Raw genomic sequence first — 25,362 nt, 5'->3', positions numbered from 1 at the left:
GTTGCAAAACCGGTTTTTCTCTAGCACTTGTCCACTATTGATAGCCTGTTCATTACTTTGGTTGTCGACGTGCAAACACGACAAACTTCTCTGACATCCATCTCGCCTGCCAGCTGACGTGACGATTTGACGACCACTTGCTGAAAACAACGGACGACTTTCGGAAGTATTCACGTATGTCTTTAAGAGCATCATCGTATAAACAGTATTAAAGATACTATTGATTGGTAAAGAAATTTCTTTGCTGTGTGGTAGTTCTTTCTTTACGTATACGTGCAAAGACCCTAGCCAAACCACAGAGTTGTCTAACCCTCTCTCACATGACCGTCTGGGTGACCACGATTGTCTGTTCCTGCCATGCTTGCTGTCATGACAACCAAAATGCTACTACTTGTCTGTTACCCATGACATTTGACCTCATAACCCAAGACCTGGTACGGGTCGTTTAACCGGTTCACCCCTAATTACGTTCCCATGACTACACACCAAAATACTGGGCTCTGATTGGCTGTGGACACTAATGTCTCCCTACGCTGCTGTTCCTGTTTAAAACTTTTATTTAGCCTGTTACCACAGGCTGGTGATAGGCTGAATAAAAGGCTGGCTAAACGGGAACTATGCGGCTCCAGAGTCTTCACTTAGGGGTGACTGCGGTGCGACAGATGTCGAATGAGTCCACTCTTCTTCAGCGTCACTAAAGTGAACTAGCAGAACTAAACAGTACTTATATACAATGACTATGAAAACCGGTTTTTACATGGCAAATCACAAAGTAATGGTTAGTTCTGCTAGTTCACTTTAGTGACGCTGAAGAAGAGTGATGGATGTCACTCGAAACGTCCGGAAATAAATCTCCGAATTGTAGAGTTTGAATTCTCTTTATATATTGTTTACCTGGATGTCTAACCTTCGCAAACTTACCGCATGTCGGTACGTCACACCGCTCCCATCTCGTGCCGGGGTCCGTGGTGTAGCACCAAACCTCGCCCCAGTTACTAGGGTTCCGGCAGTAGTTCCCCTCCAGACCGGATGACGGGTGATCAGCAGGTATGTACTCGTGTTCATGGGGCGTCTGACTGTCCCAGCGCTGACACGTCTTGCCTGTTTCGGTCACAAAGACTGCTCCGCGGTAGGATGTCCCATTTCCCACTTGGCATAATTCTGGCAAATGGAATTGAGTATGCATTGAATTAAGGATGCAGCAATGGTATGCAATAAATCAAGGATTTAATTATGATTTGACTTGTTTTATGATTTGTGTTATGATTTGTACTATGATTGTTATCATTTATTTAGTATTGTTATCATTACCTTCATTGTTTTCATTATGATCTTTATTATTATTATTTATATATGTTAATATTTCTGTTTGTATTATCAGTTATCTTATGTATGGCAGGGCCCCTCTGAAAAGCAGTGGTAACCACTGAGCAGGGCCACCCTGGATAAATATGACAGAATAAAAAAAATAAATAAATTTAAAAAAAAAAAAGTATACAGCAATGAAACATGCATCACATCATAACATAGAAAACCAACTTTTGTGGCTGCACGACTGTAAAACATACGTGAACATACTATCTTATTCTAAAATCTGTGAAACAAGTGCAGGACTACCAACACATCCATGTCACTCATATGGCATTTTATAGTGCACGTTGTTGTAAGGCGGGTATCTCGCTGGACTGCGCCAAATGATTGCGAATTTTCGCCAATTCTATATTGCGGTCACACTGGCTTGAACTCTATACAGGAAATGGCCGCCCAAGGAATGTCACAACTTGACAGTCGCTAAATGCCACGTAAATAGGATGCTACGTACCCTTCTACCATGTGTTCTAATTTATATGTACAGTACCTGTGTTCCTGTAATCAACACAATCGCTTTATCATAGGCACTAATTGCATCTTATTCTGTATATGGCACCATTTGTCCATGTTAAATTAAGTATCGAAACGCTTTCTTGGTCCGAAAGTGTTGCAACGATTATGATTGGCCGTATCAGAACAAGGAAGTTATGTAGTCTATATAACCTCCTTGATCAGAACAAGCGAGTGACTAGAAAGCGTATACTGCTGGTTGTGTACTAGCATTTTATGATAGATCTAACAGTCACTAAACGTTACGTAAAAAGGGTGTTACATGCTCCTCTGTTATCTTGTGTACGTGTTCTAGTCTATATATACCTGGGAGTGGTTTCCTGTAGTCGACACAGTCCGGACAGTCACAGTGGTCTGCAGTGATGCCGCACCAGTTTGCAGGGGAGCAGCACGGGTAGATCCCGCTAGGGTCGCATTCAGCAGGGTTACCGTCCTCAGCGGGGAAGCCCCGTCCGCACTGGCCGTCTTCACGCCACTTCTTAGGAGCTGATAGTGAAAATATACGTAAGTCAGCAAAGGCTTCGTTCTGTCATATTTACTCGTTTGTTTGTATTGCAGACACGATAAACCGCCTCCTGGCGTGACACACTAGGTCTGTACTGAACATTTCATTTTTTATTTTCATTTTATTTATACAGGGGAAATACAACTCAGGCTGTGAAGCCTGTTTTTCAGGTATCCCTGATTTTACATATAAAAAACACAACTACGACATAGTACACTGAGTAACAATAATAAACAATCAATAATAAAAGCCATGTCTCATACAATACAGATTTCAATTTTCGCTGGGATTGCCATTCAAGCAAGGGATTGCCATTCAACAGTACAAGCTGCATGTCCGGACAGATTTATATGATTCACTCACACTGGGAAGGATCCCTAGCCCTACTCTTTTCGATAAGCGTGGTGGGTTATTTTGCGTGCTCGGTGTGGGTCTCCTCGCGCGAACACGGGACCTCCATTTAACGTCCTACCAAGGGACGTCCCTAACCGAAGCTAGGTACTTATTTCACCTGAGTGAAGTGGGGAAAGTCATGTAAAATACCCTTCCAAAGGCACATTGTCAACGGGACCGCGGATTCGAACCCAAGACCTCTGGATTCTGGGCCAAACACCCTGCCACTGCGCCAAAAAATGGAATTATTCAAAATGAAACTAATTTGCACAAGTAATTTAGAATTTCTACCGTACCCGTGTTTTCCATGTATCCTTTGTTTAGGGCATTTCTGTAAAAGCTGAGAGAAAACCTTTGGGTAATGTTTGATATAATGTGACTTACCACCGTCTATCTCGCAGACGTAGCGCCACTGACTGTTGCAGAATGCGTCTGCCCAGTTGTCGTGTCGTTCCCCCTCTCTATCCCCGAAGACGATGTGCGCACAGCTGTAACCGTTGTCGAAATCGTCTGGCTCCCCGCGTGCCCAGCTGGTGAAGTTGCTTAGTGCGGCGCCCTTGCCGTCTACCCATTCTCCGGCTGTCTTCTTTACTCCAAGCCAGAACTGATCGCCACTATATAGTTAAAAGCAGAAGTACATGATAGCAGTTTGTTATTGCCTCTATAATTGATAGTTCTTACAACATGTATCTTTATTAAAAATTGCAACAAACCAATAAACAGTGGAACGTCAGGCAGACAAGCTGATGTTGCGGACCACTCTACTCTCCAAGCAGAGGTTGGTGGGTAAGATCGTCACCGTTTTATCATATGCCCCGTTTTTTGTCCGCTACGCCACCTTGGGAATTATTATACCTGGTTGGGGTAGCGGACAAAAACGGGGCATATGATAAAACGGTGACGATCTTACCCACCAAACTCTGCTTGGAGAGTAGACCACTCAACATTAAAATAATACAACAATAAAACACTAAGGCAATTCATAGCATGATACGATATAAAACAATGCAGTATAATGATCTGCATACCTTGTTAACAATATCCGTTCAACTGCTAATAGAGTAACAGTAATCTCTAAAACCTATATAGTTGCCACCTCACCTGCTGACGCAGTTCTTGAGGAACACCAGGTTCCGTTGTTCCTCCTCGTTCCTCGGTATCGCCACGATGCCGCCTCGTCGTCTGCATTCTTCCTGCGCGTCACTATACGTCCTGGTGCCCTCAGCGGCGAAGTACGTCTTACCACTGGGTAGTACGAGACTGTTGTTCTGCGGACAGGATGCTTGAAAGATAATAATAGGAAAAATATTTCGGAACTAATATGGTAAGACGAACCGGCAAGCGTATTAAAGATACCATTTTATGATAGTTTGAAATCTGGTTTTGTAGGTCTGTTTGTCTGGCTGTTATGTTTCCACATACCATTACATTGTCTGCAATAACTTGATTTTGATGGGGTGTGATAATATCTAATATACTGGCAGGTTTGAGGGAAACGAAGGCAATGGTTGGTTTTGGGCCCTCCAGCTGTTGATATGGCATTACTTGGGTTTCGGCGAATTGCGTGGGAGTTAAAGTGACCCGGGCGTCTTGAAAAGACGCATAGGGGTGGCGCCCATCTCCATTTCTATAGCCCTTGGGCCACACACATTTGTACAAGTCACTACAGCAGGGGGCTGATCCGCTGGTAGTGATGTGTGTGTTAAACTACCGTAAATGCTGAGTGCTAAGAAGAGAAAGCAGTATGTACCATTTTTAAAGTCTTTGGTATGACCCGGCTGGGGATCGAACTCACGACCTACCGTGTGCAAGGCGAGCACTCTACCAACTAGGCCATTGCACCGGTGGTAGATGACCAGTCAAATAAGTTTATTGCAAAAATGGGTCCATAGAGTGTTCACGGCTAATTGGTAGACATTTCCGTCAATATATATGGATAAGATATCTGTCAGCGTTCAACCCCTTCTGAATCACCACGTTAAAACTTACATTAAAGGGCACCAGTCATCCCAAGATAACTTAGTCTTATTATATGTAGCAATAGTATTATTATTTAAAACCCATGTGCATTTACGGAAAACAGACGCGGTTTTCCCACTAAATACACAACTCCCCGCCGCTGGAAAATCTTCTGGCCGCGTTAAAAGGTTCCCGACACGCAAAGAAACCGGAAATGACGTAACGGGCAGGTTCGAGCTTGTTCCGCCTGCACGCTGTACTTACTTTGCGGGTGCACCAAAAACATGTTCTTTCCTGCCGGCCAGCAGTGCCCACACCATCCGCCACATCGGGCAGAGGCTACCTAAATAACAACATATCAATCACCATGAAGCTTCCACAGAGCAGACCTTAAAATGAGTAAGTTTTTTTTATCACCGTGCAAAATAATTATATTTATTTATTTATTTATTGTTTATTTCGGGCTCGACGGCCCATATTGACAGACAGACACATACACATCAACAATACATCTAAAATAGGTATTTACAGTGGGCGAACAAGCTTACAGTAATGTCGCCAGAATGGGCTCGACGGAAAGGCCTCCGAACGGAGCAGTGCCTTAATGATGTGATTCTCTGACACGAACAGCCGAGATGCGAACGAATGCAACAGCTTCCGACATTTGGCGTCAAATGTATCAACACGCATGTTTACAAACAGCTCACTGTTGCTGGTGCTTCTCGGTTGGGACAACAAAATTTTAAAGCCGTCATGGTAGGCTACCCGTAGTCTATGAATGGTCCCAGCTCTATAGCTTGACCATAGCTGAGCACAATACATTGCACTGCAGTGTGACATAAAAAGAATCCGCTTCACCTCAGGTGTGCAATGGCCGAATTTGCGAATAAGCGAGTTGGCTTTTGTATACAAATGCCGGGTGTGTTTGCGAATAGAGTCGTCGTCCGAAAGATCGGAAGTGATTTGGACACCCAGGTAAGTGGCCGACGGAACGTACGGCAAGGGCTTGCCGTACAACTTCACTGAGGGTGGCGTTACATTCAGGATACTTCGGTCACATGGAAAGTACATACAGTTCGTTTTTTGGGGGCAGAAGATAATGTCATTGTCAGTACCATAGGCCTCACAAACATTAATCAATTTCTGTACAGCTTTCGCAGAAGGGCAAATTAAACATAAGTCGTCTGCGTAGAAGAGATGGTATATGTTGACTATGTTGCTTCTAAGGACTTTCTACAATGCTAAATGCAGTCCACGCTTTGACAAGGAGCACAGGACAGCGCCTTGTCATTAATAGAAAGGACACGTCCAAATTCCAATTCCAATGATATTTGACACTGGGCATTTTAAGAGATTACATATTAAGTAAGACTAAACTTACCAATGTCGACTCAAACGCAAACACAACGACGTCATCTTTAATGGTTGAAGAGATTCATCAGTCACGTGTGATTACCAATTACTAGAATATTCTTCAATCAGTTGGCAAAGTGCCACTTACCCCTGCTCCGCAAGGAGGCGGGGAGGCCAGAAGATCTACACAAGTCTCGTGCTCTCGCGAGACTTGGTCACTCCGTGATCAAGATGTACAGTAGATGTCGAAAATTTGGAGGCACGTGTTTTGTTACCTTTTCTAAATTCCCTAATTGAAGGATATTCGAATAATTGGTCACTTTTATGGTATTCAGATTATAGACAGGTGACAAACCTTTCTATCCACGGAGATGGACATGTCATTGATGGTCAGAGATTCCGGATAGCGCTCCTCCATGACCCAGTGGACCTCAGGGGCCAGCGCGAGTTCCGTTCCAGTCAGATTCACCTTGAACGTGCCCTTAGCGCATTCCTGGTTCGCCGAATAACAGTCGCCAGCGTGGCCGTAGTCTACATTGTTGGGCCCTGTTGTCAATACAAACGGTAAGTCATTAATAGATAGGTGTGACAGGTCGATTAGCGTAAATGCATTAAAGTTTGCATACTTTCATTTCGCGGTAGTGAGAAAATGGAGTGTTTGCGTTTTAAACAATGAATAGACAAGGGGTAGGAGGGCAAAACAATTCGCGGTGGTTTTAGGTACGTGGCAAAATCGCTAATATAAAACCACCTCGAACATTTCTGCATTTACAGTATGACCAGCTGCTGTAGCTCCGGAGCGTTACGCCGAAGGCCATGCAGAAACAGAAGGCATAGCTCACCAGAATTTTCGTATAAACGTTCTTCCATAGCAAAACGTGAGCTACAACTGATGATAGTACAAGCTACAACTGTAGAAAAATTGTTTAACAATCCATACCGTCACCATAAAAAAGCAAAAGAATTGTCCTCTATCTGAGCTGAGCTATTTTTTGCAAGACCGCCATTGATGGATCTTAAACATTCAGCAATAATAACTGGCTACATTGCGACTCAGATGCACTGTTGACCTTATTATAAAGTGTTGGCCTACCGGTGGTTTGGGCAAAGGTGTAGTCATCTCGAATAACGTCGATCCTGGACGTATCAAACTGGATTCTGAGCTTGCTGAACTTCGTGGTACCGGCGCGTCCGGCATATGGGTCCTGGAGACAATAATCACCAACAACGACATTGGCCTTACCTTGTACTTGAAGACAAAATGCAGCCATGAGGTTTACTGAAAGTTTGCTGAGGCACAGTCTACACCCCGACCAATCGACCACTTTGAAAGACTAGCCCGATTCGAATAAGTCATGAATAAAAGTAGTAGAATCTACTTTTTTTGAAAGGTGTAATGGCGGTCGGCTTGTATCATTTCCAAACTGCCATCATTGTCAATCTGAATACATCCTTTTCAAGCCGAACACCTTCCCACAGAGCACTGGCGAGGTTTTTTTGCCGGATTTAGTCGTTAAGGCAACGATTAGAAAACGATTTGTCGGGTCATGGCTGATTCGAATCGGAGTTTCAAAGATGTCGCTTGGTCGGGGTGGTCTAGTAACTCTTCTAACTTTACGGTCACCGTGGTGAGCGGCTCTACATTTCTATCAACGGTGTCACTTACCTGTAATCCGCCGGTGCATTGCCATTGACTTGCGTCGACCAGTCGATCTGAAAAGACAATGGCGTAGTTCTCATCAGGACCGGATGGTAGGGACAGGAACTCTTTCGGGCTCCCTGATGCCATATCGTGGCAGTAGACGCGGAGGGATACATCCGTGTTCGTTGTAAAAGGGTAGAGTGTGTACTCTCCATCGCCGGCATGGGGGTGTAGAGACTTCGCTTCAGAGCACGATGCAGGCTTGTCACCTGGAATAGTCAGTTTATGTTTATATCAAATGTTGTGGCAAAGTACAAGTGACATGTTTGCCTCAGCCAAGACCAGTTACATGTGGTATTTTGAAATATTTGTTCTTCAGTACTATCTCTACATAGAACTGGGGTGCTAGACAGAAAGGCAAGCTCAACCAGCTATAGATCACCTAGCCTCCGTTGCAGACTCCTTCGGGTTGTTTTCTTTCTCAAGTTATAGTTTTACTATTGAATTTTTTCTTTCTTGTTGCTGGCCGGGAACAAGAAAAAAATATAATAGTAAAACTATAACTTGAGAAAGAAGACAGCCGGAAGGAGTCTGTAACGGAGGCTATAAATCACCATCACTCCTAGGGCATCCAAACAAACCCACGGAGACCAATGCTGGATTGATAAACGCCAGGTTTAAAGGTGAAGCCTACCAAACATACCAGAACCCTAATGGAGGTCAAACTGGCAAGAGATTTGGTACTGTTAGCATCTTCAAAACCAAACATGTATCATCACTTCTATTGACACTGACCTCTCTTAGTGAGATGATAGCTTTGACCTTATTTCTTTAAAGTGTTATACTAGTATATGTTTCCTCATATCTTGTGTATGTGTCCCAACCCCAGGTCTAGATTTTTGTAACAGCTGATGGTTAGTTTGGCAGACCTGGTGAAAAAATTCAAAAATTGATAAACAGATCTGAAATATTAGATTTATAAATAGAAATGATAATAATATAAGACTCACCCCGTTCAAGAAGATTCAGTCTTGCGGTCAAGTCAGCAATCTTGGTATCCTGGAACAGATGCAACAAGATTATTTATGTTTAACATCTCGTAGATTTATGTCAATATGACAGTTAGACAGTATCACTTATAACTGCATCGTCATTTTGGAGTATTTGGTAGCAGCAACGTCAGATACTCTCTGCCGTAAAAACAATTTGAAGACATTCTGATATAATTTTTTTTACTTTGAGGCAAATGTGTTAAGATACATATCATATCAATACAAAACCATTCCTGTGGACACTCTCCCTTTACTAGAAATAACTTCTTACATACTGACCTAGGCCTTTCTCTGTATACGCAAATTTCCTCATCAACTTTCACTGGTTCATGATAAAGAATGTTGTCATAAGATTTATCACATTTTCTTTTTCAGCGAGGGTACTTCTTTGCAGCAGCCACCAGTTATTTGAACAGCTCTGACTATGTGTCTATATATAGCTGAATCAATAGATAAATGAAATCTCAATGTTAGATAATGTTTGGGTCAGAACATGACCTCACCTGTTGAGCCACTGTTTCCTGTAGCTTCGTCAGGTCTGCCTGGAGCTGATCCAGCTGTGGGGTGAACACAGGTCATAGATTGAGATTATATTCATGGAGCACTGTAGCTCCAAGGAAATCATGTATCTTACTAAACAGCGGCAGTGGAAAGATATTGGACACTGTAGAACAAGGGGCATTTCAGAACCTAACAGATAACTTAGCAAAACTGTGTTGTCACAATAGTAAACTACATACAGTGACAATTAAGGTATTCTACTATGTTCAATTCCTTGCCATTCATACTCGACAATTACTACAAGACACAACACAACGCAAACATCTGATAATCCCCCAGTACCACATATGGCCTACGTCGGTCGATATTGATCATGATAAAACCTCAATTCACATCAGCCCTTCAGCATCCTATACGAGAAAGACAGCCTCTGTCACACTATTAAAAGTCATATCTGTAAGCTGTCATTTCTTTTCAATCCCCAGGCTATGCACACTTCAGATATCCAACTTGTCAAGGCCTCGTCACCACAGATGACAGTTGACGATGCAGACTAAGCAGAGCCAGCTGTTAAATGTCTTAAACTATAAATGACTGCCACTTATTTGCACACGTCAAAGTCAAGGTGTCGCAATGGCATACTGTGTAACAGGCCTACATTCCACGTTGCTTCTGTAAATAATCTAACGGCAGCCTTAGCTTTTACTTGGAAGTGAGAAGAAGAAGAATGTATATTGATCCAATTTTAGGTTATCAATAACAAACCATTCTTCTACTGGTAACAACGATGACGATGAGCAGGCACGGCGAGCAGCATAGGCAGATTTAATCTCCAAGCAGATGTATGGATCCAGCTCATTTTCGCTTTTTCAAAAAACTTTTATTGTAGCATTCACGGTATTTTCTAACCGTTCGCCTTCTCCAGAGCGTAAATCTATGCAGCGTGCGATCCAATGGCTCGCATATTCAACTTCAACTTGTTTAACCCCCAGATAACCCCGCGAGGGGCAAAGTAGGGGGGAGGGGTCCCAGGCTAAGGCGGGCAGGCCTCCAGCCTGGCGCGGTATGACTCAACGGTGGGAGCCGTAACAACCGCGCCAGGCAGGGCGTTCCACTCGGGGATGGTGCGGGGGAAGAATGAATGTTAAGAGTCTGTCCGGGCATTAAGTGGTTGAAATTTGAGCGTACATCCCCTGGCAGATGAAGGAGAACCAATATAAAAATTTGTTTACATAACAACATGGGGATTAAACACCATTGTGCATCTCTTGTAGATATGTTTCCTGGGAACTAACTTAAGGTGAATTTTTTCCAATGTATGATTTTTTTTGGTCAACGAGCCAACCTGTCGGTTGCAACCACATGTCCTCAGCAACCATTTTTTCTCAGTCCCTTGAGTGGAGGAAAGATCACATATGGTGCTTAAACATATTCACCAAGCAGAAGGTTCGGTCGGGGGGCTAGCAATGGCCGCAATTATTATCGCTGCCCTCCGTGGAGGGTTTACAGGTCACCGAGCCCCGTTGTGATAGGGTAGATTTTCAAGTGAAAGATACGCCCAAGTTAAGTCTATGCCGATTTCTAAATTCGTGGACCTTCTGGCAAACACAAATATAAGACCGAAGTTCGACGACTGTGTGACAGCGCGCACGTCGGGTGAGCGACAAAAACGGCAACTCCGTTGCTCATCCCTCAGCCACAAGTAAACTGATAAGTAAATAATGAACAAACGCAAAGCAGACTGACCTGACTCGCTCCTGCCTCCTGGAAGCACACGAGCCTTTCGCGCGTACTCGATCGGCAGGATCCAGGAGTCGTCTCTCCTGAAGCTTGCTCCGGAAGTTCTCTCTCCAGGGGCTCCCCTACGGCATCCAGCTCCGGGAGTTGCCTCTCCAGTGGCACCCCTACGGCATGCATCACGGGCTCCTCTTCACCTTGGTCTGTTGTCTGCCCTGAGGCTTGCTGCAACGACAGCATAACGATGGCCACAAACACCACAGTTACACCCATGGCTGGTTCTTTTGCAGTGTTAGTTCGTCACTAGATACCCAAGACTGCTTGATAAGCTGAAGGAGATATCAGCCTTTATATCATTGCCAGGCCTTCTCCGATTGGTCAGTACAGTTGTACACCAAAGTCAAACCTGAAGATATTCTTAGCTTGTTACTGACGCCAGCAAATGTTATGTGTGTTATAGTCATCAGTGACTCATCACATGTAAGCATTAACTGATTAAGTAAGCAAATGTTGGCAGGTTCAAGATAAAAAATTGGCTGCATCGGCAGCTAGAATGTCAGGTATTTACACATACATATAGCTGCTGCCACATGCACATACACGAATTGATGTACAAACTCACGGACAAACAAACACAAGCACACACACACACACACACATACACAAACACACAAATACACACACACACATTACATTACATTTTATTTTAAAACGGGTATTTTCGTATGTTTTTACCGAAAGCTGACAGAATGCCCAAACGGTCAGACTTCTGCTTGACAATGTTATTTGCAGGTTGCTGACTCAGCTTCTCTTCGCCCAAAACTAACACCAAGCTGACGTTTCAGTTGTTCCTGAAAGTCTAGGATCAACATGTTCATTTGCTGACTGGCATATTTACATCCGCAGTGGTTTCATTAAGTGATGTTTTTGTTATTTTGACTCGGTCACGTTAATTCAAGATAGGGAGGGTAGACTGGCTGGGTGAAGGTCGTTTTAGACGACACCAATCTATTCCCTTGGTTTTGAAATATCTTAAGCTAAAGATTGAGCAAGGGAATAGTCAGGTTATTTTGAAACGGAGGGTTGAGGAAAGCGTGCATATGATTTTATTCAATTGTTAAGACTGTAGGTACCATGGTACTTTTTGGAATCTTATCTTTGACCCCTCCCCCGCCACTTCGAAAGATCAAGCATCTCGAAGCTAAATACGGGCATTGACTTTACTTGACCGTCAGACGCTGATTTCAGGTTGATCTTCCCTTTAGCTTTGTTTTCTGTTTAATCCGAGAACCAGTAATCACATTGGTGTGGCCCTGGAAAAACACATTTCCTGTCATCCCAAAATCAGACTCTGTTACTTTTCTCATACAAAACGCAAAGTCGTAGTTTTTGTAATCTCCTTTCGGGTCGGCCTTGCTGACAACCTTGGGCCCAATCTTTTCTCAACGGAAGTGACACAAGAACGATTACATATACACTGTGTTGGCAAAACGAATTTGCAGGCATTTGTCTGAGAGGATATGAGTCATCACAGAAATGACATAACCATACGACAGAGCACAGAAAATGCACTGTCATTTGTGTTGGCAAAGCAAATTTGCCTGAAGTAGAGTTTTTTCTGACAAGTTGTCCTAGAGGGAATGTGCTCGTGTGGGTGGAATGGTGACAGTATTTTGGCACACTGCCTGGTCTCTTCAGGACACGATAATCAACGAGTCTCTGAACACGTTTAGTAGACCTGAGCAAATTATCGAGCAATTTAGATATTCTTAAGTGCGATGACCTTCTTTACTGCCAGTTAGATAACATCAGTTCTAGCTGATTATCTATGACTGGACATTGTAGAGGGTTCCCCAGATCAGAGGCTGTGTATGAGGCCGTAGACGACTTGATTAAATCTCTGGTAGTTTGGGACCGATTGGAGCCAATTCTTCGACATCAATCAAGACAATTGTGATATTCACATAACTTTTTAAGCCACTGTTAACACAGGCATTATTCTCTCACCATGTCCTCTTATCTAGCAATGTTGCATGTAAAACAGGTCAACGCAGAAACATTCTATATTATAAACTTTTAGTATTCTCATCGTTCTCATTTAGTTTAATAAACAACCAACCACCCCTCCTATACGGTTTCACATGGAATAGCCCAATAGTTCAAAGATAACCTTGATGATGCAACTTAGGGGCCTGCAAACTAAGTTACTAAGTATACTTAAAGTTCAGTGAGGACATCTAACGATTACTGCAGTATTTGCACCTTAATGCATAAAATCATTTGCAAGGTGGTTGGAAATTATATCATACACAACAAATTTGACTAAAACAATTTAGAACATGGAACCTGAAAACGATTAGATAATATCAAGTCTCTCCCCATGCTTCATTGTTAAGTTTTAGATCACATCGATTTATAGAACTCTCCCCACCAGCCATAACTTATCAGATGCACGTACTGATGTTGACTTCTGTATGACGTCAGACATGCCCTGTCGGACGTTGACAGGACACGTGACTCCTAACGAACCTCCAGACTTATTTGGTCATGCGGCGCACTTAACCTGCCACGTCGGAGGTGTTGATTAAAATCTGTACCTGACAAAAGCTGTAAAGGCTGAATCAAAAACGTTGAAATGAACAACCCTGTAAATTGAATGGGCATTGCGAGAGCTATCATTGACACACTATACACACACTGGCCTTGGTGATGAACAGAGTATAAATCATTCCTCTTAAATACATCAACGCTTATAATGTTTAGAAATAGGAGAAATGCCACGAGAAGAGAATATTTCAGCGAGAAAATTCTTACAAGGTGAAATCATAGAGCATTTGCCTTGAACTCTATACAGACTACGGACAGTCTTGCGATGTTTGAGTTTGGAAGTCCACAAGTTATTTTTACAGTTTGCTGCAAACAAGTCGGCCCACCTGAACGTTTTATCAGCGTTTTGAGTGACAGGTATTATAACAGCAGGTTTCCTCACCATGGCAACAGCCTCACGTGACAGGCCGGTTATACAGCTGAGTCCTGCCGCTGTGGGCAGTTCGGTGGGGCTCCGGCCCCGGGCCGGCTGACTTTACAGGGGCGTGTTGTAATAAACTTTCTCAAGGAATTATTCAGGTGTTATCTGAGGTGAATTTCAAGCGGATTTGCGCACTAATGGAATTCATTTGTTGGACCAAGTAACCAGGATTATTTCTTGTGTGGATACGGCAAGAGAATAACGGGACCTTACCGACAAGACTAACTAGCTATAAACCGTGTATTTCTCCGTTGAGTGGAAGTTTACCGACATTTACCTGAAGAGACATTGTAACGAGAGACTAAGAGATCCAAGTTCTCACATCCTTCTGTCTGCATCACCCTGAAGGTGAGCCGTGATATCTTTTATATCTTGCACATCAATACAACCGTGTGTACCGTACGTGTCAAGCGAACATTTTGGAAATGGCCCCCCTCAGTAGCAATATGTCATAAAATTGTTTTAGGACGTACAGACAGACAAGTCACAACGTTCATTAGCCAATGCAACAATTATGTTGTCAACGAAACGTCGTTTTTGGTCAAATCGGCATTTAAAATGTATGCTGTATATATGGTCTTTGTGTCGATTGTGTTACTCGTTCTATCTTTTATGAGTCGGGCTCAGTTCCCAGTGACTCTTTTATGTTCAGCACACTTGAGTCCGTTGAGTCGCCTTTCTAACATGGCCCAGCCTTATTTATCTTAACGTCATTCTCATTACGTCAGTGCATCAGATAGTTGCTATGGGCTCTTATCGTTGCCTATGTAATTGGCCATTTCTCTACACTGATTGGTCAGAAAATGTTGAGTTGCTGGAAAGTCAATAGCACTTTCTGTAAAGAGTGCATATGAGGTCATTGGCCATTTCTCTATACTGATTGGCCAGACCATGTGTGCATTATTGAGTTGTTGGATAGTCAGGATCATGTTCTGTAACATTCCTACATTTATTTGTTAAGTTCTCCTGTTTTTAAATATCAGTTCCACAGGGTTTTAAAAATCAGGCAGATAGTTTTCTCAAAAGACAGACGAACGAACAATTGATCTCGCTGCCCTTATAGTCGATTACAGTTAAATGGAATGCTTCTAGTGCGGAATAATACAATACACAAGGTCGACTCGTGTTTATGTTGCTGGGGACCAAACGTTGGCTCCTCGCCAATATGGTACATAATGAGTTACGGAGCAGAAGGATTTTAAGGGGAAAGCACTCTGAATTTTTTTTGGGTGTGATTGTGTTGGAAAAAAAGAAATCTTAAATCTCACCCGTCAAGGAAAACATACGAAACATTATTCCCGCACATAATGACGAATTACATGTACAGGGGTTGAGTGTTTGAAATCTGTACAGACTGCCAACAGTCTTGTGATGTTTGAGGTCTGAAGTCCAAAATGCGTTTATCCCAATCGGTGCAAACAAGTCGGCAGGTCTTATCAGTTACTTGAGTGACAGGTGTGCAAGCAGCTAATCTTTTCTTACCATAGTGATAATCTCGTTTTACGGGCAGGTTATATTGCTGTGTAACACACACTTGTGACACGTGAGGATATCACTGGCCACTGAATTCCCGGCGACGTCTGCAATAGTTTTTGTCACCGGGCAATGATAGTGCAATATTGCACATAAAATCGTGTCAATCATAAATTCAGGTAATGGTCTAGTGAGTGGAGGAGTGTCATAACATTCTCTCGGGACGTACAAGGAAGCAAGTTACAAATTTGCTAAAGCGATGGGATTTAATTTTTTGGGGGGCCAATAAGAAAACTATTAGATGCAAAGCACTAGTCATTGCACCAATATAACAAACAGAATGTATTGCATACATTAGACGAGATTATTTTTGACGGACGTCACGTAACACTTTGATGGGATTTCCTTGCAGAAATATCGAGAACAGCATCATGGCTGCATCACCAAGACTTAGAAAAAACATGAAACTTGAAGAGTGGAATATAATGGAGAAAATAAACACCTTCTTGACACTTGACTTGTCTGACCAACACCTGAGTCAATTACCCGATGAACTTTTTGAGTTGAATGAGTTGGAGGCTTTGAGGTTAGACAGGAACAAGAACATCGGACTATCCGAGAAGCTTATCAGACTGACCAATCTGAAGGCGTTGAGTTTACTTGAATGTAATCTTGACACAGTCCCCGCTGTGGTAATGAAACTTCTACAGTTAGAGACACTGATCCTCAGTAACAACAGGAACATCATTCTGCCAGATGGGATGTCCAGTCTAATGAACCTCACCTACATGGACTTGGAGAGCTGCGAACTCCCGTCAGTTCCCGCGGTCGTGATGAAACTTTCTCAGTTGAAATGGTTGCGCCTCTTCAACAACAAGAACATCAAACTGCCGGATGAGATGTCCAGTCTCGTGAACCTCGCCTACCTAGATCTGGACAGCTGTGGCCTGAACACACTTCCGCCTGTAGTGCTGAAATTACTAAACCTACAGGAGCTGGATCTGAGTAACAATTCGCAGATCTCCCTGCCAGATGAGTTCTGCAGGCTGAAGAACATTAAAGTGTTGACACTACGTGAATGTAACCTGACCACCGTTCCACCAGCAGTACTGAAACTCCCGCAGCTGGAGGAACTGGACCTCAGGGGGAACAGCGGGATCCACCTTACAGAGAACCACCTGATCCACCTGCCGGATGAGCTGGCCGGACTCACCAACATCCGGGTACTGAAACTGGGGGCAACAGGCATGCACACAGTTCCTCCGGTAGTGTGGAGATTGACACAGTTACAATGGCTGAACCTACACTTAAATCAACTAAAGACGTTACCAATAGAGGTTGGACAGCTCACTAACGTCAAACACTTGGATCTGTCCCACTGCCAGCTGCGCACACTACCACCTGAAGTGGGGAGACTGACACAGTTAGAACGGCTGTACCTGCGCAATAACCCGCTACAGACGTTACCCGCGGAAGTTGGACAGCTCACTAATGTTAAACACTTGGATCTGTCCAACTGCAAGCTGCACACACTCCCACCTGAAGTGGGGAGACTGACACAGTTAGAATGGCTGGACCTGAGCTCTAACCCACTACAGACGTTACCCGCGGAAGTTGGCCAGCTCACTAATGTTAAACACTTGGATCTGTCCAACTGCAAGCTGCACACACTCCCACCTGAAGTGGGGCGACTGACACAGTTAGAATGGCTGGACCTGAGCGATAACCCACTACAGGCGTTACCTGCGGAAGTTGGGGAGCTGGCTAACGTCAAACACTTGGATCTGTCCAACTGCAAGCTGCGCACACTTCCACCTGAAGTGTGGCGACTGACACAGGTAAAGTGGCTGAATCTACGGTCTAACCCACTACAGACGATACCCGCGGAAGTTGGACAGCTCACTAACGTCAAACACTTGGATCTGTCTCATTGCAAGCTGCACACACTCCCACCTGAGTTGGGTAGACTGACACAATTAGCATGGCTGTACCTGAGCTCTAACCCACTACAGACGTTACCCGACAAAGTAGGACAGCTCACTAAAATTAAACACGTAGACCTGAGTGACTGCCAGCTGACAAGTCTTCCCCGGGACATGTCTGGCATGGTTAGACTTAAAAAACTTAACGTGGCCGGAAACAAGTTGACTCACCTACCTGACACCATTAGTTCACTGTGGAGCCTTGGCAAATTAGATGCAAGAGATAATAAGATCGTAGCTCTTCCGGCAAAGTTTAATCAGCTCACAAATCTGTATCATCTAAACGTCAGTGGAAACCCACTTATAAAACCACCTACAGAAGTTTGCAGGCGGGGTATTACTGCTATTAGGCAGTACTTTGATGAGCTTGAACGCTCAGATCAAAACGTATCCACTCGTTTAAAAGTTATAGTGTTAGGAGAGAAAATGGCGGGAAAAACAAGCTTAGTGCGGACTCTAGGTAGTGGCGTGTCCACCCTGACAGAAGAAGAGGACCGCACACATTGTGTAGAGATATCTCATTGGGCACCTGATGACAGCATCACGTTTGAGGTGTACGACTTTGGCGGTCATGACGTGTACCATCTCACTCATCAATTCTTCTTAACACCCGACGCTCTGAATTTATTGACAGTGAATCTCCAAACTTACAACTGCACAGAACAGAGTTACACAGAAGCCGTAGGGTTTTGGCTGGACACACTGAATGCCCGGGTTCCGGGGGCGGTGGTTACAATAGTGAGTAGCAAGACGGACATGTGCAGCAATGCAGAGATAGAAAATAAGATTAGCGACATACAAAAAAGGTCCACACAGCAACATGGCACATGGCAACACAACATACAACAGCGAATAAAGAAGTTGGGAAATGTTATTGCATCCAAAGTAGGGACCGATCAGTTGGAAGTGAGACAGCAGTTAGAACGTACCCGGCAGCTCCTGACGCGCCCGCTGCGGCTAACAGGTGTGTGCTGCGTCAGTTCGGCAGAACCAACATCTGGGTTGGACACACTAAGGAGCCATATAGTAGAGTTAGCAAATAACACAGAATCGTTCCCAACCCTTCGAAGAATTCTTCCACAAGCATGGGTGAAGTTTGAACAGCGGCTGCGCTACTTGCGTGACAGGGAAAATGGGAGACGTGACGAAAAGGAGTCAACATTGCGGACAAAAGATCATCAATCACCAGGTGATGATCAAGATGTACCAAAAGATGACCAATCACAGGAGCATGCCACAGACAGAAGCGAACGCGGATCATCTGCATCTTGTGAGGGAAGTGAGTCCGACCGCGAGCCGCGATCACAGAGCACTTTTAATGACAGCCATGATCTAGACGAACCAACAGAAGTTGAACCAAAACTTCAAACTGTTTATGATAACGATGTTTCAACTCATAGTTGGTACTATAGTGACGATTCAGATAGTTCGGACAGCGATCTCGAGTTGGTCAAACCTGTCTGGCTCACATGGGATGAATGTCTTCAGCAAGGACAGCTGGCAGGTCTCACAGCGGACAGACTGGAGCCAGTTTTGTCTTACCTGCAGCAGGTGGGAACCATTCTCAGGTACACTGACATACCGGAACTTGAGGATTTTGTCTTCCATGATCCATCAGGCTTGATAGACGTCATCAAAGGACTGTATCATCACGACCTGGTGAAGGTTTTTACCAACAGAAATCCACGACTCAAAGGCTTCTCGAATACAAAACTGAGAAAGATTCGGAAAAACCTGTCCAGCCGAGGACTTCTACCGAGAAAAGTCGTTGTCGCCCTGTTGGGACCACACGCCACACCGGTGGGAAACGTGGATGTGATCACGAACCTCATGGAACATTTCGGCTTGTGCTACACGGAACGGTCTGACGAACAGGACGGAGAGACTTCAACACCAACTGGATACTGCATTCCATGGTATATACGGGAAGAAAGACCAAAGACTGTGAAACGGGATTTCCGAAAAAGGCAAAAGAAAGGATTCACTGTGACGTGTGAGATAGCGGGGTTCTGCCCACGGGGACTGTTTGAGCGATTGAGTGTTGTGGTCAACAAACTCATCAAGTCCCGACAGGACTGGAAAGACGTCATTGTGGCCGTTAGCGATCTAGAGAGTCTCCCCGTTATCGTCTACCGCGAGACGAAACACGAGCGTGTTAATATCGTGGTGAAGCTCACTGTTCCAGCCGGGTTCATCAAGGGAGCATGGGTAGTTCAGGAGGCAATTAATTCCTTGAAAGACAAGCTCGTCACTCTTCTGAAGGAGTGGCCTGGTCTGCTCTACCACCTAGTGCACTCTACGTTCACTCAGCATGGTGAAAAGAAAGGTAGCTCTTTTTATTATTCAGCATTCCGATTCATGTGAAGTGAAAGATGTCCTCGTGAAACTTTTGCACCAATAAAATCCTATAATACTTACTTTGTATTTATTGATGCAAATTCAAAACTAAACTGTTATTTATTTGGCTAGATATCACTTCAGAAACACAGCAGGGCTTGACAATTTCCGCCACCATCCCCACGTTTGAGGTAGGGCTAGAAGGCTGCACTGTTCAACACAGCGGCGTTACACTCGAGTTTCCGGAAGGCTCTGTTAGAGAAACGCGTTTCATCTCTGTCGAGGTAAGTTGTAGATTGACTTCATATCCCCTGTAGCGTTGTCTTCTGTATTTTCATCCTCTGCTGAGAGTGTCATTGTAGCACCGCTTTTATATGATTGTTTCAAATACCTGCTCAGGTTGAAGCCGTGCCTGTTACCGACGACGTCCGGACCAACTTCACGGCCATGTCCGCCGTTCTGACTGTGGAGCAGGACTTCCCACAGCGGTTCCTCCGGCCGGTCACCGTCAGGCTGCCCTGGGTCTGGACTCAGCCCGCGGTGGGAAAGGAAACAACAACGGTGGTTCTACACTACGGTCTTGATGACGGATGGACCTTCTTCAAGACACACACTCACGAGGAAGATGGCGGCGTCATGTTTCAAATTGATCACTTTCAAGGGTATGTTAACAGGCTTGTACCTCATACGCTGGGATTATGTTCACGCATTGTTGAAAACGTTTTCACTGATATTTACCCCCATTGTAGTCCTGTCGTTTGCTTGTAGTAATGTGATCTATTAATACAACAATACGAATGTTTAATTATGCTAACTACACTTGAATGATTCTACTGCAGCTATTGGGTGCTGGAAGTTTTGCGGAACCGCAGCAAAGACATAGTTAGCTGGGCACAGCGGACCTGGAGAGATTATATCAAGGACAAAGCCTACGTCATCGTCACGCCTGTGGTGACCGAAAGACTCTTGCACCTCATCTGTATGCACAAATACGACAACCTGCCTGACTTGTTCGTGTCGCCTGACGTAAGATTCGACTCTCAGACCAAGCGGCGCGTAGCCCTAAAACGGGATCAGAGGGTCGAAGCTACTTTCTCTCAGCACGAAGACGTTGCTGCTCACCCTCGGGACCTTCCAGAAGGCGAAGCTATTGTTCTCTCTCCACCGACAACCCGCACGGTTAGGCTAAAGGTGAAGGAATCTGTGCTGATGAAGGATGTTTATGACGGAAAAGTCGAGTTTGAAATAAAAGGAACATCGAATCCGACCGGGACTGGAGGGGGCCAACAGTTTGAAGCCTTTGTGCAACTGCGACAGCGGCAACACGGTAAGATGCTGCGTACTTAGAAAGACACTCATACGTTGAAATGAGCTCATTCTTCACATCCGCCGATTTTTATGAATATACATTCCTTAGACTTCACAATAAGTTGACACTCCTGCCGTCTTGTCTTTTGTTTTTAGCGGCGACAACAGACACCCGCGTGCAAGAAAATGATCCTCCAGACTTAGTCGAAAGACACGAGAGCACAGGTATTGAAAATATATTGCAAACGTGATCTTGATTAAAACTGTTCTGTCATTTCCGTATTTGGTAGAAATGTGCAAAAGTTGCCAAACTAGGTCCCAACTTTCACGTTCAGTCATTGGTTTACTGTTTCTATATTTCCAGGTTTGAGTGAGCACACTCCATCACATCAACACCATGAAGCCAGACCAGAATCAAACGACCCACCTCCACCCAGGACACGACGACACGTGCCCGTTTTCCCAACGTTCCTTGCCATGGCGATGATTGCCGCGATAGTTGCAGTTGTGTCCCAGCTCTACTTTGCAGGCCCCATATCCGACTTCTTCGGACCACAAATCAGAAAAGAAGACGGTGCGTATCTCATACCGTACATAAGTCCACCCTACCATCCACGCATTAGCATTTTACAAACGTAATCTGTCCAAACTACTGGGAAAATCATGTAGCATGTAGCATAGGTGACTCTATAGCAGAATAATCGTAAGGGGGCTCACTATGATAACTGCTTAGTAAAGTTACTGGACAATTCCTTTAAGGAGATTTTTCTGTAATTGTCCTCCAATAAGACTTCCTTGGGTATCTTATGACTCTATATATGGTTTTATCATTAGCACCTGTCATTCTAAGTATATGGTGATACATAAGAAGAAGAAATAAGCAGATTGACATTATGTCACAAAATTAGAAAGATTAGGCAACCATGCTACAACTCTTGATAGCAAAGAAGAGTGACCAATTAAACACTTTCCATCTTTTTTCTTCTTAGGCTTTCAACACACGTCATATTCTGGCACGCCTGTTGTGCTACTGGTTAATGACGAATATGGTACTTCCAAGGGTGGAATCTCCACTATAAATCGCCAGCTGGCCAAACTACTAAGTTCAACGGGAGCTAAGGTTCTCTGTACTGTTTTAAATGCCTCCGAAGTCAATGAAGCAAGGGCAGACGGAGTGGAATTGGTATTTCCAACAAGCTTAATGGCTGACAAAAGGCAGCCGACTCTTGACTGGCTCACTTTCGACCACCTAGCTCGATATCCGAACCTTTCATCAGATATAGCTTACATCATTGGCCATGCTAGTATCACCAGCAGTGCAGCAAGAAACATCAAGGAGCAACGATATCCTGGTGCAAAGTTGATACTCTTCAACCACGTCATCCCAGAAGACACCGAGCACTACAAGAGCGAGAGTAGAGAATTGGGCATCGGAGAGAAAAGCGACGCCATACGGACAGACATGGAATGCGCGGATGTCATATTTTCGGTAGGGCCTAACCTGTATGACTACTACAAGAACCAGATCAAAGGTTCAAAACCGCATTACGAGTTCCTTCCTAAGCCTTCCGACATCTTCAGCCAGATGAATCTGACCTATGTCGAGACAGAAACCAAAATAGTGCTGTCCATAGGTAGAGTTAAGGGTGCTGAGAGGCTGAAGGGCTACGATCTTGCCGCGAAGGCCATGAGTATGGTCATAGACAGATTCCCAAAGGCAAGGTGGCGAGTCCGCGGTGTGAGTGCCGAAGACTTCCCGGAAAGTAAGGAAATCATCCAAGCCAACGTAGAGAAGGGTAAATTCCACTTCACTCCCCTGAAACACGGCACACACCAACAACTGAGCAGAGACATGAAAGAGGCTCATGTCGTCCTGATGCCGTCACGCGCAGAACCGTTCGGACTGGTCGGTCTGGAGGCTATTGCTGCAGGTGTGCCGACTGTCGTTTCACAGAACTCCGGCCTTGCGAAGTTCCTGAAGGCTCAAGATGACGTCGACTTTGACCGTCCGATTGTGAAAATCAAAGGCAACGACAATGAAGACGGGGCAAGACTGGCCGACCGCATCATTGATATACTGGAGAATGGAAGCAAGGAGTTTAAGGCTGCCAAACAACTCAAACAGAAACTGATGGAGTCAAAATACTGGGAAGAGTCGCACAGGAAGTTCCTGGAAGAATGCGACATGCTGCAGTGACAATGTTCTTGATACTGTAGAACTCCATGAGTATCAAAATTTCGTGATGTCAGATCGATCATTCCAAGTATGAAATCTTCCTAAAATGGTCCAATTTCGCAGCACATTCTAGACTATACCACATCACCTGGCAACATACTTGGCCTTTTTTGGACAGGTCGAAGGGACTGTAAATTGCATACTGGGATTTGAATCAAGACGAAACGCTCAGGAGATTGTACACAGCGGTGTACAGAACAATCTTGCAATGCTGCGTTGGGAGCCTGCAGTTTCTGTTTGCCTTTCTGCTGAGTTTTTACATGTTATACATGTTATGCATTATACATGTTATACATGTTACGTTAAACATACATTTTGCATTACTGTGATTAAACATTTTGCACTGAAAACCTCAGTCTCATTACTTATTCAATATCTAGTTTAACTTAGTTGATTTGCCAAAAGTAAACAATACCAACTACAGTCAGGAAAACGATAGGTGTTGTGAAGCTGAAGTTCGTGTGTCGAAGTAAATCAAATAGTCAATAGCGGACGTAAGAAGTAGGCATACTCACGATACTCAACGATCAATTCAGTGGCGTACTGAAAAGCAGGGGGGGGGGGCGTAGTTGATTGGCCCATACAACTCAACTCTAAGTAAGATTTACACGGATGAAATGGGTTTGAGAGACAATTTGACCAATCTTCAGCTAGCACCGCTAACATACACATTATGAACAATTATGTCTATCATGCTATCTCACATACACGACGTTTACTGGTAGCGCTCCATAAGAAAAGTGAAGTGACTTGTAGCGTAAATATTCAATCTTTTACCTTTTCACCCAATGACGTAGTGTTTCGAAGGCCTACCCCCAGGGGGTTTATAAGATTACATTTCACGTTGTAAAGACTTATGTGTTTATAACTAGGTAGTGTAAGAGTAACTAAGAGTTCAGTCAATATGCAGTGTTTGGTATCAGAGTTCAGTCAATATGCAGTGTTTGGTATCAGTAGATTTCAAAGTGATTCAGCAGCATTGCGGAAAGTCTCGGCCACACAGATTTACCCGCTGTGAAAACAAATAGACTTGACACTGCTATTGAGACCAGGTTTGAAACCATTACTACGTTGATTGACAGGTTTGCCGGCAACAGGTAACGCTAAACGTCGTGTTACAAAAACCTCGAAACCAGACGCCGCGTCATTATAGGTTAAGAAAAGCTGGCGCTGTTGTTGCTGTTTAGCCTTGAGTCCAGCCTTCTTAGCTTTAGTCCGCTACCCAAGCTCCGCTCCCCGCCGAAAAAAGGACGCTGTGCCAATAGTCAATGTAATGTAATGCATTATATTGTTTGGTGTAAACAAACTTCATGTCACTGTCAGTGTTGTACTAGTAGGTGGCCGTATGCGAAGGTACAGTGGCAGAAAGACGCCGAAACCTGACGCCGCGTCACTGTGGTTTATACAGAAAACAAACCTGACGCTGAATTGTTGCTATTCCCTTTGAAGTCATGATCAGTGTCGCGGTGATTGACAGGTCTGCACACGACAGGTAAACTCTCCATGGCAATCAAGAAACACCAGGTACGGTTACACCTGCCGTATTGTGTAAAAGGCGGGCTGACGCGAGGGGCCCGCAGTTGGGTTGTAGAGTGGCGGTGCCCTTGGTCCGGGCCCGATCGCGACTCGGCTAGTTTGCCTTCAAATTTCCATCAAGTCTTTCCGGAACATCCACGGTACAGACAGGAGACTATGAAAGGAGAAATGCAGATTCTTGGAAGGACGTCATCAAGGAGGTTAACTTGACGTCATGTAGTCCTCTTGTGAAGGGAAGAAGGAACTGGCAAAGTTAAGTACTAAGAAGGGGAAACTTGTGCAAGGTCGTCACCAACTTTTGTTTGTTTTCTACCTGGTGCTAGCATAAAGGTCAGTTCCAACATTTTCACTTAGTATAATACAAATCTTTAAAAGGATTAGTAGCGTATTGATGGATATATTTTGCTTTGCTGCATTCAAGCAGAAATAGCTTGGCACG

General features: G+C 44.2%; 2 protein-coding genes across 2 annotated transcripts in view; one reads left to right on the top strand and one right to left on the bottom strand.

Annotated features, from left to right (window-relative positions):
• The window catches only part of LOC136443825 (uncharacterized), a 32,499-nt gene extending 21,203 nt beyond the window's left edge, over positions 1-11,296 (bottom strand). The window contains exons 1-11 of the mRNA XM_066441191.1: positions 11,033-11,296; positions 9,289-9,342; positions 8,744-8,792; positions 7,758-8,002; positions 7,185-7,296; positions 6,447-6,637; positions 5,003-5,081; positions 3,881-4,061; positions 3,164-3,393; positions 2,188-2,367; positions 922-1,161 (exon numbers count right to left, since the gene is read on the bottom strand). Of these exons, the coding sequence (XP_066297288.1) occupies positions 922-1,161; positions 2,188-2,367; positions 3,164-3,393; positions 3,881-4,061; positions 5,003-5,081; positions 6,447-6,637; positions 7,185-7,296; positions 7,758-8,002; positions 8,744-8,792; positions 9,289-9,342; positions 11,033-11,296 (1,825 nt within the window). The remainder of the gene's footprint in view (positions 1-921; positions 1,162-2,187; positions 2,368-3,163; positions 3,394-3,880; positions 4,062-5,002; positions 5,082-6,446; positions 6,638-7,184; positions 7,297-7,757; positions 8,003-8,743; positions 8,793-9,288; positions 9,343-11,032) is intronic.
• Positions 11,297-15,955: 4,659 nt separating this feature from the next.
• Positions 15,956-23,348, top strand: LOC136443824 (uncharacterized). Its single transcript, XM_066441190.1, has 7 exons — positions 15,956-19,832; positions 19,976-20,127; positions 20,243-20,505; positions 20,683-21,170; positions 21,308-21,376; positions 21,516-21,725; positions 22,141-23,348. The coding sequence occupies exons 1-7, from the start codon at positions 15,956-15,958 to the stop codon at positions 23,346-23,348; spliced, it is 6,267 nt and encodes a 2,088-aa protein (XP_066297287.1).
• The last annotated feature ends 2,014 nt before the right edge of the window (positions 23,349-25,362 follow it).

The sequence above is a fragment of the Branchiostoma lanceolatum genome, chromosome 10 (genome assembly GCF_035083965.1).
Source record: "Branchiostoma lanceolatum isolate klBraLanc5 chromosome 10, klBraLanc5.hap2, whole genome shotgun sequence".
Classification (NCBI taxonomy): Eukaryota; Metazoa; Chordata; class Leptocardii; order Amphioxiformes; family Branchiostomatidae; genus Branchiostoma; species Branchiostoma lanceolatum.
The sequence above is the reverse complement of the archived record's forward strand: the minus strand, read 5'-3'. Positions and strand labels throughout refer to the sequence as shown.